This window comes from Ochlerotatus camptorhynchus, unplaced genomic scaffold (genome assembly GCF_037179485.1).
Source record: "Ochlerotatus camptorhynchus isolate MF236.1 unplaced genomic scaffold, CSIRO-AGI_Acam_v1.1 ptg000220l, whole genome shotgun sequence".
NCBI classification, from domain to species: Eukaryota; Metazoa; Arthropoda; class Insecta; order Diptera; family Culicidae; genus Ochlerotatus; species Ochlerotatus camptorhynchus.
The window spans coordinates 3,223,794-3,235,934 of record NW_027040710.1 but is presented as its reverse complement, the minus strand read 5'-3'; the positions used below and the strand labels follow the sequence as shown (position 1 = coordinate 3,235,934).

Here is a 12,141-nt window from a genome sequence, read left to right as displayed (position 1 = left end):
ACAAACCGGCCGCTTTTTCATGGTATACAGTGTGATAGTTCAATAATTAATAAATTATCTCAACATTTAGTGGCAGACCATTCGTAAATTTTGGTAACATACATAAATTCTATCATCCACATTAATTTTCCTATGCAAGCGCCGATCGAAACAAACGCTATGACGTCACTACAAGGGTGATTGAGTGAACGAAAGAAACGAATCGTGCGAAGCGGAATGAAAGCCGAATGAAAAACGAAGTGCACCAATACATTCAGGCCTTCAATTCCACACCTTGTATAGACCAGGTTGCTTCGCTCTCACTATGGCAGCGACCTTAGTGTTCTACATGCACTTCTACAGTTATTAATTGATTCGATGCCTGTACCATTTCTGGAATAGTATAATTATGTGGCAAATACATTCATACTCTATGCCAAAGGGTGTGTTATAATTCATCTCAACCAATAGGAAGGGGGATCACAAAACTTCACGATCACTCTATTTTACAATCTAAAGGACGAGTACAAGGAGTGCAGCTCTACGTGTAATGCATTGTTAAACCAGTTCTACACCTACGGGAAAAAGTTCCACTGTTCTTCTCCCGTTTCCACCAACTATGCCTAACACCGAACTGGACCCCTTTACCAGTTCATAAACATGCTTACATAAATGTTTGTTTATACACAACACGAAAACTACATCAACACGGATCATAAAACTAAGTTCATTGATTTGATTTCGTTGTTCTAAGCTTAGCGCGGATTATTCTACAAAACACACATACTTGTGTCGCAAAAAAATAAGAAGGCAAAGGAAAAGATGAGGACAGCGCGCGATGGACTAGAATCAGTGGTTCAATTTTTCTTTATAAGCTTCCGTCCCGCCCCCTGTTACTGGTTGATCGATATAGCGATCGTTGGAATGTTTTACCACCCCTCTCTTCTAAGGTTGGTAGGTATAGGTGCAGAGAACAACAAAAAGCAAACAATTTGAGAACGGGGAAATTTGCGTCGATCAACAACTGCTGCAACGGTTACGAATAACAATGTTATAGAAAGATGCAACGAAAGAAGAATTAAGATGTGTTAAAGAGTTCGTTGTATGACTGTTATACACATTTCCCGAGAGAGAGAAAAAACGCACATCGAATGTAACAACAACACACGACAAATGATTAAACATTTCCCTACGGTGGTGGTGATGAAAAGTTCCATCATTTCTACCAGGGGAGGAGGAAACACGAAGGCGCACACGCGCGCGAGCTTGGGATTAGTTAACTTAAGGATTCGGCTTTTAATTGAAGCGTGTTTTTTTTTTGGTTACCTTTACATACGCTGCAACTTGTTCTCATCTCATTTCAAAAAACGAAACAAAATAAACATCCCTTAAAATAGTGCCTTAATACGTCTAGTTATGCAACTCATCTCATCTTACTAGCTCTCAATCGTTATTCACACTCTTAAAAGAAAGAGAGAGAAAAAAGAAAAGAAAATAGATAGTTTATTCAAAAAGTTCGGATTTTCCATTTTTTTTTAAACGTTATAGCTTTTACATAGCTTGTTCTCATCCTAATTACTACTGCTTATAGTTTGTTCAAAATGTTTTGATTTTAATCTCGTCAATTTTTTACGATTTTTTTTTGCATTGTGGTAATGATAAGGGTAAATTAATACAATTGGGAAAATATGGTCAATGGTCAAGGTGGTTGTTGTTGTTGTTGGTTTTGGACTAAGAGCTTCTCCAAACAATCACATCCCATACGCTTGTGGAACCGAATGTAATGATTCAAAAGCGAAACGGTTAAACAATAGGAAAGAAATGGGAAGTTTTGCCTCGTAGGTTGCGGATCCACCGCTCTCTGTCGGAGTGCATTGTCTAAGTTAGGATAGATAGCTGTACACAGACGCACACACACACAACCCATACAGCCTCTCTGCTCCTGGTAGAGTCGACTTGAGGGTGGTGTGAGTGGTGGCGGATAGGATTGTTGTACAACAGGTTGTAATAGATTGGGCGGTTGTTGTTGTTGTTGATGATGATGATGATAATGTTCACGCACCTACAAAACCGTACACTTCGAGCACTCGTATTTCAAAATCGCCAGAGGCACAGAGCGGCGGATTGTTGAATGTCTGGCAGCGGTCCGTCTTGCCGAAGCGAATGTTTTCGTCCATCCAGATTGCTTGTCCTTGACTGAAAAAAAAAACGAAAAAAAAAGTGTTTTTATATGGTTATAATAGAGGAAATCTACGAATTCTTCATTAATATTTCAAAAGGGCTTTATAAGTAAAAAATCTCGGGAATAAACGCTCACATATCAAGATCAACAATATTGAAAACGCCTCAACTCCATTTTGTAAACAAACCTTGTAAGGCCATTTTCTCAATCTTGATATACAAACTAATAACATCACCAAGTAGAGGAATGTTTCCCCTACCAACTGGTATGGTTAGCTTTAGGGTTTTTTTTTTTTTTTTTTTTTTTTATTATAGTCGCTTTAACACTCTTGGGTCATTCGTGACTTGTCCGGGGGTGAGATTTGAACTCGTGACTTTGGCGTGAGAGGTATGGATGTTAACCACTACACCGGGGTCGCCCCAGCTTTAGGGTTGTCAGTACCGGACCCTTTTTGCGAGTACCGGTATTACGATACCGAGAGATTCAGTACCGGTGAAATACCGGTACCAAGGAATTTTATAAATGGATATCGAAAGAAAAAATAAGAAAACACTATTTATATAAAGGAGTTTGGCCAGGTGTAGTACATATTTCACATCAATTCCTCGGTCACAACTTCAAATCTTTTTTGCAAGACAAGTCCCGAATAACCTAAAAGCGTTAAAGCGGCTATAATGAAGAAATTATGCGTTTATTCAATCTCCAGAATATCATATTATCCCACGTATTTTTATGATTATTCATTTCCAAAACCCGCAGTACCAATGTACATTTTAAGCATTGCCTTATGCGAGAACTAACAATGGCTTTAAACGCAAATTCCTCGAGAATCAAAGCACATCCAAGCAATTTAACACCGTCTTCTGATAGAGCAAGCTTCCTTTATCGAATGGCATTGTTAGTTTGTGTGGGAGTGTTTTGATTCTTGAGAATTTTGTGTTTAAAGCCATTGTTTACGTTTGGTTGTTCCGCCTATTTCAATTGTTGGTCTAGATTTCCAGACACATACAAAAGCTATCACTAATTCATTCTGAATAAAAAGACTGAATTGGGTAAAGAGGTGACATCTTATCCATTTGACAGGTCGCCTCTTTATAAATTGAGCCTCTTTAATTCTGAAGAATGGTAAACCCTAGGGGCGGGACAATTGGATCAATATATCAAATTATTTCGTTGATATTTATGATTACTCAATTACGTATTTGTCGGTGTTTTTCCTACCAAGAATTAGAGATTTTATGTAATCTTGAAAAATGTTCAATATCTATGTTTTGTTTTCCGTGTAGTCAGTCAATTGGGTTGTTTAACTTAGAAAAATATACCAATTTTTATACATCATCTGATAGAGCTTCGTTTTCTGAGCACAACAATATTTCTATAAATCCCGTAGACATTCATCTCGATTCTTAAATCAAGATTTAAATGTTTGATCGTTGGCACTAAATCTATCCGCTGACAGCTCGCTCCCATACAAAGTCCCACCAAGGTGCGCTAAGATGGTGATTTTCGTTAATGTAATCGTACTTATTTAAAATAGTTCTAGTGTACCAAAATTGACGAAATTTTGGATTTTGGTTCCATTTTTAATGCAGATAACGAATATGTATTTACCTCAATACCCCTAAACAACCCAATTTGATCGAACACGATGCATTTTGCAACTTTAACCCAAACTGATGAGTTTTTTTTACGTTTAATCGACTTTCTCTGCCTGTCTTCTAGCGGAGATGCTATTTTCTGTTTCTCCCTTTTTTGGTCCCCTATTCCGTTAGTCATACACACCTAATCTAGCTCGATAAAATCTCCAACAGCCGATTACTTCGGCATTCACTTTTGCTGACATCTCTGCAAAATATCACTGTTTGTTAACTGATATCTCAGCAAAATGTTATTTCTCGCGTAACATTTGAAAGGGGCCTATGATTGTTGATTGATTCTCTTCATCGACTTTCTCTTTGGTTTACCACGGCTACATAAACGAATTTCTTGCTTAACTCGCAGCACAGTGCGACAGAAGATGATGTTAGCTTGCACCTGTAATAACACACTCAATGGAAAATTCAGTTGCAGTCGGGTTATTCGCGAAAGAGAAAATCGATGAAGAGAATCGATCAACAATGATAGGTCATTTTCTCGTGTTGCGCGAGATTTGTTAGCTGAGTCTCGGCAATTGTTTGACTGAATCTCAGCAAAATAAATTGCAGAATTACTCGGCTGTTGGAATCTCGGCGAAAAAATTTAAGTGTGTACTAACACTTACTTGTTATGATTAGACTAGAGTCGGTGAATAATGAGTCACGCCAAGAGAAAAACAGTTGAACTCGCATCACGGTTTTCGAAAGATTCCCTTTCGTTTCACTTGGCAACAGAGGACTTCAACATCAACTTCAAATGACTTTCAAGCGAGAAAAAAAAATAGCGGCTGCAGTAAATCATTATATCAGTAGTTTTGTCAAATTATCTTAACAAAAAATAGTAGAAATTCTGATCATTACCAAACGTATCCCATGACAATTTAATGTTCATTGCGTGTTTATGATCATTTCTTCGATTATATTTTATATTTTATTGTAATGCCTTTCGTGGACCTTTCATAGCATCGTAATATTTTTTTACTTTGCACGATAGGTAGCCGGTTTGACAGTTCAATAGGTAGACTTGGCTTCACTTTTGGCGTGACTCATTATACACCGAGTCTAGATTAGACTATCCAATGTGTGAGATTGAAGAACTGATTGCTCGGTCCAAAAGTCCAAAATTGCGCGTGATTTGTTTTCATCCTTCTCTCGCTCGCAAAGGTTTTATGTTTCGCGAAGCCTTCTTAAGACGGCCTACCGATAACTACCGATAAAAGTTTTGAGAAGCTACCGATAATGAAAAAATAATCTGGCCACCCAGTTACTTGCAGATATCTAGATAGAGCTATAGATGATTTCTAGGAATTCAAGGCACGCCCACGCAGATCAACATAACCATCGGATAGGGAAAGTCTTTCCCTACCCGATGAGGATGTTGGTTTGCGTGGGCGAGCCTTGAATTTCTAGAAATCATCAAGAGAAGTCATTGTTTACAAAAACTCTTAGGCCCTAATTCCAGCTCTATTCAGATAAATATAACATTGAAAACTTGTGTTTATTAGAAACCGGCAAAAAAGGGGGTGGTCTCCAGCGGCTAGGGGTAGGCCGATTGGCTTAAGACTATGGATTTTACAATATGAAATAGAATTGTTGTTGTTATTCACATCGTCTTGATTTTGCGCTGTTAAATTTGATGATTTTTTATCACACGGTCTATCATTCTTCGTTTTTCCCGTTCTGTAGACTTGCAAAATTGTACCGGTTGGAGCATATTTCTTGTTGTGAAAACTGTGAAAAAGTTATCTAATCGGACATCTTGTAGTGTTAATGTTGTGTTATTGTCGATGTCAGACGCTCTGCGTATCAGAGCATCTCCACCGCTGTTTCTAAATTGAAACTGTTTCTGAGTCAGCATGACTTCCGCCTATGACCAATGCGCTAAACCAGTTAAATGTGACGAAGAATTCGTTTCCTGCATGGCTTTTTGCGACAGGATGATTCACCTGAAATGCGGTGGCACAAAGTTGAACAAGGCTTTTCTGAATATTGTCCACACTAGCCCGAACTTGTTTTGGATGTGCAACGAGTGCGCTAAGCTGATGAAATGTGCTCGGTTAGGAAGGAAATGGCTAAGTAAGGACAGCAGATCGCTCAGCTGTCGAAACGAATCGCATTGACAACTCCAACACACTTGGGTTCCGGCGATCTTATGCGTCAAGCACCATTAAAATGGCGCCACGACGAAGGCTCGCTCACCAGTAAACCACTTGTTGGTGGCACTAAAGTAACGGATGACAATGTCTTTACCGAGGTCCTTACTGTTCCTGAACCCAGCGAACTGTTTTGGCTGTACCTTTCTCGTATACATCCTAGCGTGAAATCGGAATCAATCGAGAAGCTGGTTAAAGGTTGTCAATTTCATCTCGTACAAAGTCGGATTGGTTCCCAAACCACCGACAAACCGACATGACACTTAATTCTGACTAAGGGGAAACGCTCCTATAGTTGCGGTACGTTAGAAGCGGTAGGTTCCTATATTTGTGCATGGAGACTCAATACCCAACTATAGGAACCTAACGCTTCTAACGTACCGCAACTATAGGAGCGTGTACCCTATGTCCGAAAATCGTAAACAGCCGATTTAAATGTGCAGATAAAAATAATTTGTCCAGAATAGATCAGACACGAACCAATTCATAACTTTTGCATGCGGGTTCATGGCTTACCTAAATATTTCCCGCAAACACGAAGCCGGATGTCAGTAGTGTGCTTTGGTCAGAAATTTTATTGTTTTCACCATGGTCATTAGACTGATGCAAATTTTGAGATTTTTGCTCCACAGTGCTCATACGGTTTAAAATCGGGTCCTGACTAGCCTCCCAAAATTTGAACTCATTCGATAAGAAACTGACTTGGCACAAACCATTTGAAGTTTATATGGGAATTACTATGGGAAAACTTATTTTTTTGTTCATATCTATCTAACAATTCACCACATCACCATGCTTTTGAAAATGATTGCAGTGATTGTAGAAAATTTTCTCAGCTACAACTTTGTTCATACCCACTTTTCAATCAAATGTAAGGAACAAAAGTTATTAATGATTCAAGTCACTGATGTCTTATGATTATGCTCATTCAACTGTTCAGCAGGCAACATTGGTGTTTCTGGCGCTTGGAATAGAGCACAAAAATCATGGCTACTATGTCACACTGCAGAATACAGTGTTGCTCACAAACAGCTGCTTGATCATGCCATAAGATTATCAATCTCTTAAACAATTAATAACTATTTTATTTGACGTTTAACTCAACAACTATATTATGCTAAGTTGAAGCTGAGAAAATTATCCATAAGGGTATAGCTTTTGAATGTTTGAACAGTGCAATATGGAAAAAGGTAAGAAGATAATGAACAAAAAGTTTGGATTTCCCATAGTAATTTCCATATAAACTTCAAATGGTTTGTGCAAAGTCAGTTTCTTTTCAAAGGAGTTCAAATGTTGGGAGACTAATCAGGACCCGGTTTGAAACCGTTTGAGCACTGTGGAGCAAAAATGTCAAAATTAGCATCAGTCTAATGGTCATTCATGTCGGTTTGTCGGTGACCCCCCCCCCCCACAAAGTAGCTCTTACATCGGATACATGGCCGAAAGGAATTATGTTCCATGAATTTGAAGACGGTTCAAAAAACATGTGGATGCCTCGTTTGAACACGCCTACCATCACGATCTATCCTGTTCCGGGACCTTCCGGACTAGACCCAGTATGCTGATTCAGAATTGGATGCCGCGATGTGAATTGAAACACTGTAAACAGAACGCACTGCCTGTCGCATTATGGGAGACCTCGAACCACTCGATCCAGTCACATTAGCAGTTTCCGCCATCAAAGTCGTTCTATTTCCTGCCATCAGCGTCGTTCTGGACCTGCGGTCGAGTTCAGTGGTGGGGTCTCCCAACCATCGTCTTCAGGCAAGTATGCATACTTTAGTTACAGTAATTTTCCTGATCAGCTTCCGTGTTCCAGTGCAACGCATCAAGCGTCTACCGGCTGTTTCCAGTTGAGAAGCACTTCTGATACTGCTCATTCACAACATCCGCCTTACTGTTCGAACAATCCTAATTCAACACCGGGACGCACAATATAGACCGCTCTTTGGAAGCTCCTGGTTCCTCCAGCACAGTCGTGCCGATTCCTGCCAGCGCTCATCATAGTCGTGCTGCACCTGTGGCTGGATATGAATCAGGAGTCTTCCACCTTGTTTCTACAGCCAGTGCAATCAATATATTGACTATTTACCGCCTAATGCCGATCAAATTTTCAGCAATTCGGACTATGTTAGTCATTGTGATGATGCTTCTGGAACTCCCAATCCTGGGAACCCGAACGTGCCGTAGAAAGTCCCATAGAAGCCCCCCATCCCTTCGTCTCAGTCCTGCCATCAGCAGCCTTCGTTCATCATAGTCGTTCCGGCCCTGCTGTCGGATGTGGAGAGGCGGTCCACTTACTATGGCGAGTATTCAATCACACTTGATGATGGTCAGTTATTGCCTGATGTATCTGTGACTTTCAGGGAGAACAGTCGTTCGATTCCTTGCCGCAAGCAGGACGTCGTGATCTTCTACCAAAACATTCTGATGTGGAAGAGTACCGGCTAGCTGTATCGTATCGTTGCTAGGATGTAATTGTCCTGTGCGGAACGTGGCCCGATTCTCGAACGCTTTCCAGTCATGTCTTCGGTCCTGACTACTAGGTCTTTCGTTGCGATCGGAATCATAACAAAAGCCGTAAATCTACTGGTGGAGGTGTCCTTGTAGCTGTCCGTGGCGGGTTGGAGGCAAAGGCCATCGAGAACGGTTCATGGAACTATGTGGAGCAGGTTTGCACAGCCTGGGAGATCGTACACTATTTTTATGCGCTCTGTACATTCCCCCTGATCGAGTCCGGGACATTGAACTCATCGATACTCACTGTTGGTCAGTTTTCACAGTTATCGAAAGTGCCACTCCAGTTGATGGGATATTCATTTTGGGTGACTTCAATCTGCCTGGCGTTTCGTGGAGTCCATCTCATAGCGGATTCCTGTATCCAGATCCTGATAGTTCTCCATTTCACGCAGGAGCTATTAGCCTTCTCGACAACTAAAGCGCAGCAACGCTTTCTCAAATTAACCATGTAGTTAACGAAAATGATCGTAGTTCGAACCTCTGCTTCGTGAGCACTCAGGACAGGGCTCCATTAATTTCATAGGCTCCTTGTGCACTAACTAAGCTAGTTCTTCTGATTGTCACTGTTGAGGACAAACTCGTGCGTGATTCCGACGATTATCCTACTGCGGTTTCTTATGACTTCCGTAAAGATGACCACCGTAGCATCATAGATGTATTGTCTAGCATGGTGTGGGAGAACATCCTTGATCTAGATGACGTTGAGGCTGCAGCGCAAACCTTTTCATATGGCTTGGCATATGTCATTGACAGACACGTCCCGAAAAGAACTCATCACAAAGTTTCTCACCCTCCTCCCTGGCAGACGATAGAGCTACGTAGGTTGAAGATTTACGAAGTATCGCACGCTTCCTTTGAAACTGAAACTACATTATTTGAGGCTGAATCACATGTACCAGCGAGTCAGTCGTGAATGCTTTTCAAGTTTCCAATGAGGCATCCAGTGCAAACTTAAGCTACACCCGAAATCCTTTTGGAACTACGTGAACGAGCAACGCAAGGAGTCCGGCCTCCCATCGTCTATTGAATTTAACGGAGAAGTTGCTACCACCGTTCAGGATATACGGCGCCTTTTTTTCGACAAGTTTGCCAGTGTATTCACTAATGAGATACTAACTTACGACCATATTATGATGGCTGCCAGGAACGTTCCAGTAAATGATCAAACGCTGGGTGCAATTGATGCTGAGATGTTGTCCAAGGCCGCAACTCTGCTTAAGTCATCCTTCAATCCTGGAGCTGATGGAGTTTCATTTGCATTTTTGAAGCGAAATATTGCTATCTTGTTAATTCTGCTTCATCGTCTGTCCCGCATGTCTCTCTCCAGTGGCATATTTCCATCCTGCTGGAAATTGGCGCACATGTTTCCCGTCCACAAAAAGGGAAGGAAACGAGCTGTGGATCACTATCGAGGAATTACATCGTTAAGTGCCGTTTCGAAGCTATTCGAGCTAGTGATTATGGAAGCGTTGCTGTCCCAATTCAAGCATTATTTGAGTGCTTATTAACATAGCTTTACTGTCGGCCGCTCTACAACCACCAATCTGCTGTGTTTTACATCGTATATAACCGAAAGCATGTCGGATCGGGTTCAAACGGGCGTTATTTATTCAGACCCATCCGCAGCATTCGACAAGTTGAACTATGCTATTGCGATTACTAAACTCGACAGGCTCGGTGTACGCGGTAATCTTCTGAGTTGATTTCGATCGTATCTTACCGGTCGCCAACTAAAGGTTGCCATAGAAGATTGCAGATCAGCTAGCTTCTTCACCACATCAGTTATTCCTCAGGGAAGTCGGCTGGGACCGTTGATTTTTATACTGTACTTCAACAACGTGCAGCTGGTCATCGAAGCTCCTCGGTTATCATATGCAGATGACCTCAAAATATTCCAACGAATCTGCTCCATTGCTGACTGTCACTTTCTTCAACGTCAGCTGAATGTATTCGCTAGTTGGTGAAGTTTAAACAGAATGGTAGTGAACCCAGCCAAATGCTCCGCTATTACAAACAACAACTGATAATATTTAGCTATGATCTGCTTGGCTCGACAATCGAACGCGTGAACCAGGTGAAAGACTTGGGTGTGAGCTTGGATTCGCAGCTATATATCATTCAAGCAACACATTGCATATGTTGACGATAAGGCGTCAAGAACTTTAGGGTTCATTCTTAGGATAGCTAAAAACTTCACCGATATCTACTGTCTAAAATCTCTCTATTATTCGCTTGTTCGATCAACGCTTGGGTATTGCTCAGCGGTTTGGAACCCAAACTACAACAACGGTGCCGAGAGAATTGAATCTATTCAACGTCGCTCTCTTCGTTTCGCGCTACGTAGTTTGCCTTGGAATGATCCGTTTCGATTACCCTTGATTATCGACCTTGAACTTCTCCGGACTAGAAGAGGCACAAGCAGAGCCCTAACTGTGGCCGATATCCTGCAAGGAAGGACAGATTGCGAGGCTATCCTGAGGCAAATTGACCTGAATGTTCAACCCCGACCGCTTCGTAATAACCTTATGCTAAGGACTGCCTCAACGTTGCACAAATTATAGAGCATACGGTGCGATTTTCGTACTGCAGAGAGTAGACCTTAATCTCTCCCGTAATGCGTTTCGTCGAAAGATTTCTTCTGTTTTCGCCGGCAGGAGTAACTGACTACCTATAAGATATATGTTTTTTAACATTTCTTATGTCATGACCATGCTTGAATGTAGGTATTTCTTTTACTATAGTTGATAAGGTTAACATCATTGGGAACTGGCTAGGTCACTTGAGATGAAATGACCCATATGTGTCCCATTCTTAGAGTGGTAGATTCTAATGGAAAATTCTAAATAATTCCAAAGGTACTTACCCTCCCCCGATCGTGATCATCTTGGAATCGGCGGCCATAAACAGTTCTGACGCGTGGCCCAGGCCCTTGTCACCCTCGATGCCGACCCAGGGATACTTTGCGCGCTCCGGATAGAGAGAGAACAGGAACGTTTCGCCGGTACCAAAGTACGCTTGCCGCTGGCCGCGGTCGTTCCTCACGTTACGCTCGTACCACCGTGACGAACAGTAGGCACCAAACACCTAAGGAGATTGAGGAAAGGTTCATTTAGTAGTTGTAAATAGGATTAATTTCGACTTCGAAAAAAAATTACCTCATTATTGCAGGTTTTGATCATCAGCAATGTGGGTTCGTGCTGTTCGACTCGTACGTAGAATGTCGTCAGTGAGCAACCGTGCTCCTCCGTTGTGTAGAGCAGTACAGGTTGGTACATTGTTATTCTAACTGGCAGCCAGGACCAAAGCGTAAAAAGCTGTTGGTATCGTCGTTGGAAGGGAAAGAAGAACGAAAGCCGTCAGCGAATAATGTTGGTATTTTACGACACGCTATTCAGAATGCACATTGTGACAATCGCGTTAGTAAAAAAAAAAGCCAATGATGGAAAGCTACAATGTTTCACACCTTCACAAAAATGACGAAATATCAATCACTCTTAGTACAAACACACATAACATTCACACTACCTCCGTATAGCAAACGTAACATAATTAGACAACATAGAAGCCAGTTAGTAACACTTACGTCATCCTGATCACAAACTTTACTCTTTATTGATTGAGTCGGGAAAACTCCCATCGATAAAACTCTGACATCCGGAGAATGGGCACCCTA

General features: G+C 41.3%; 1 protein-coding gene across 6 annotated transcripts in view; it reads right to left on the bottom strand.

The window, feature by feature from the left end:
- Positions 1-297: 297 nt before the first annotated feature.
- The window catches only part of sky (GTPase-activating protein skywalker), a 183,062-nt gene continuing 171,218 nt past the window's right edge, over positions 298-12,141 (bottom strand). For 4 of the 6 annotated variants that reach the window (XM_065225032.1, XM_065225030.1, XM_065225029.1 and 1 more), the window contains exons 8-12: positions 12,052-12,138; positions 11,624-11,782; positions 11,332-11,552; positions 2,042-2,175; positions 298-1,440 (exon numbers count right to left, since the gene is read on the bottom strand). In XM_065225032.1, the coding sequence (XP_065081104.1) occupies positions 1,430-1,440; positions 2,042-2,175; positions 11,332-11,552; positions 11,624-11,782; positions 12,052-12,138 (612 nt within the window). In that variant the 3' untranslated portion in view covers positions 298-1,429. The remainder of the gene's footprint in view (positions 1,441-2,041; positions 2,176-11,331; positions 11,553-11,623; positions 11,783-12,051; positions 12,139-12,141) is intronic. The other 2 variants (XM_065225033.1, XM_065225034.1) reach the window with 1 other exon arrangement.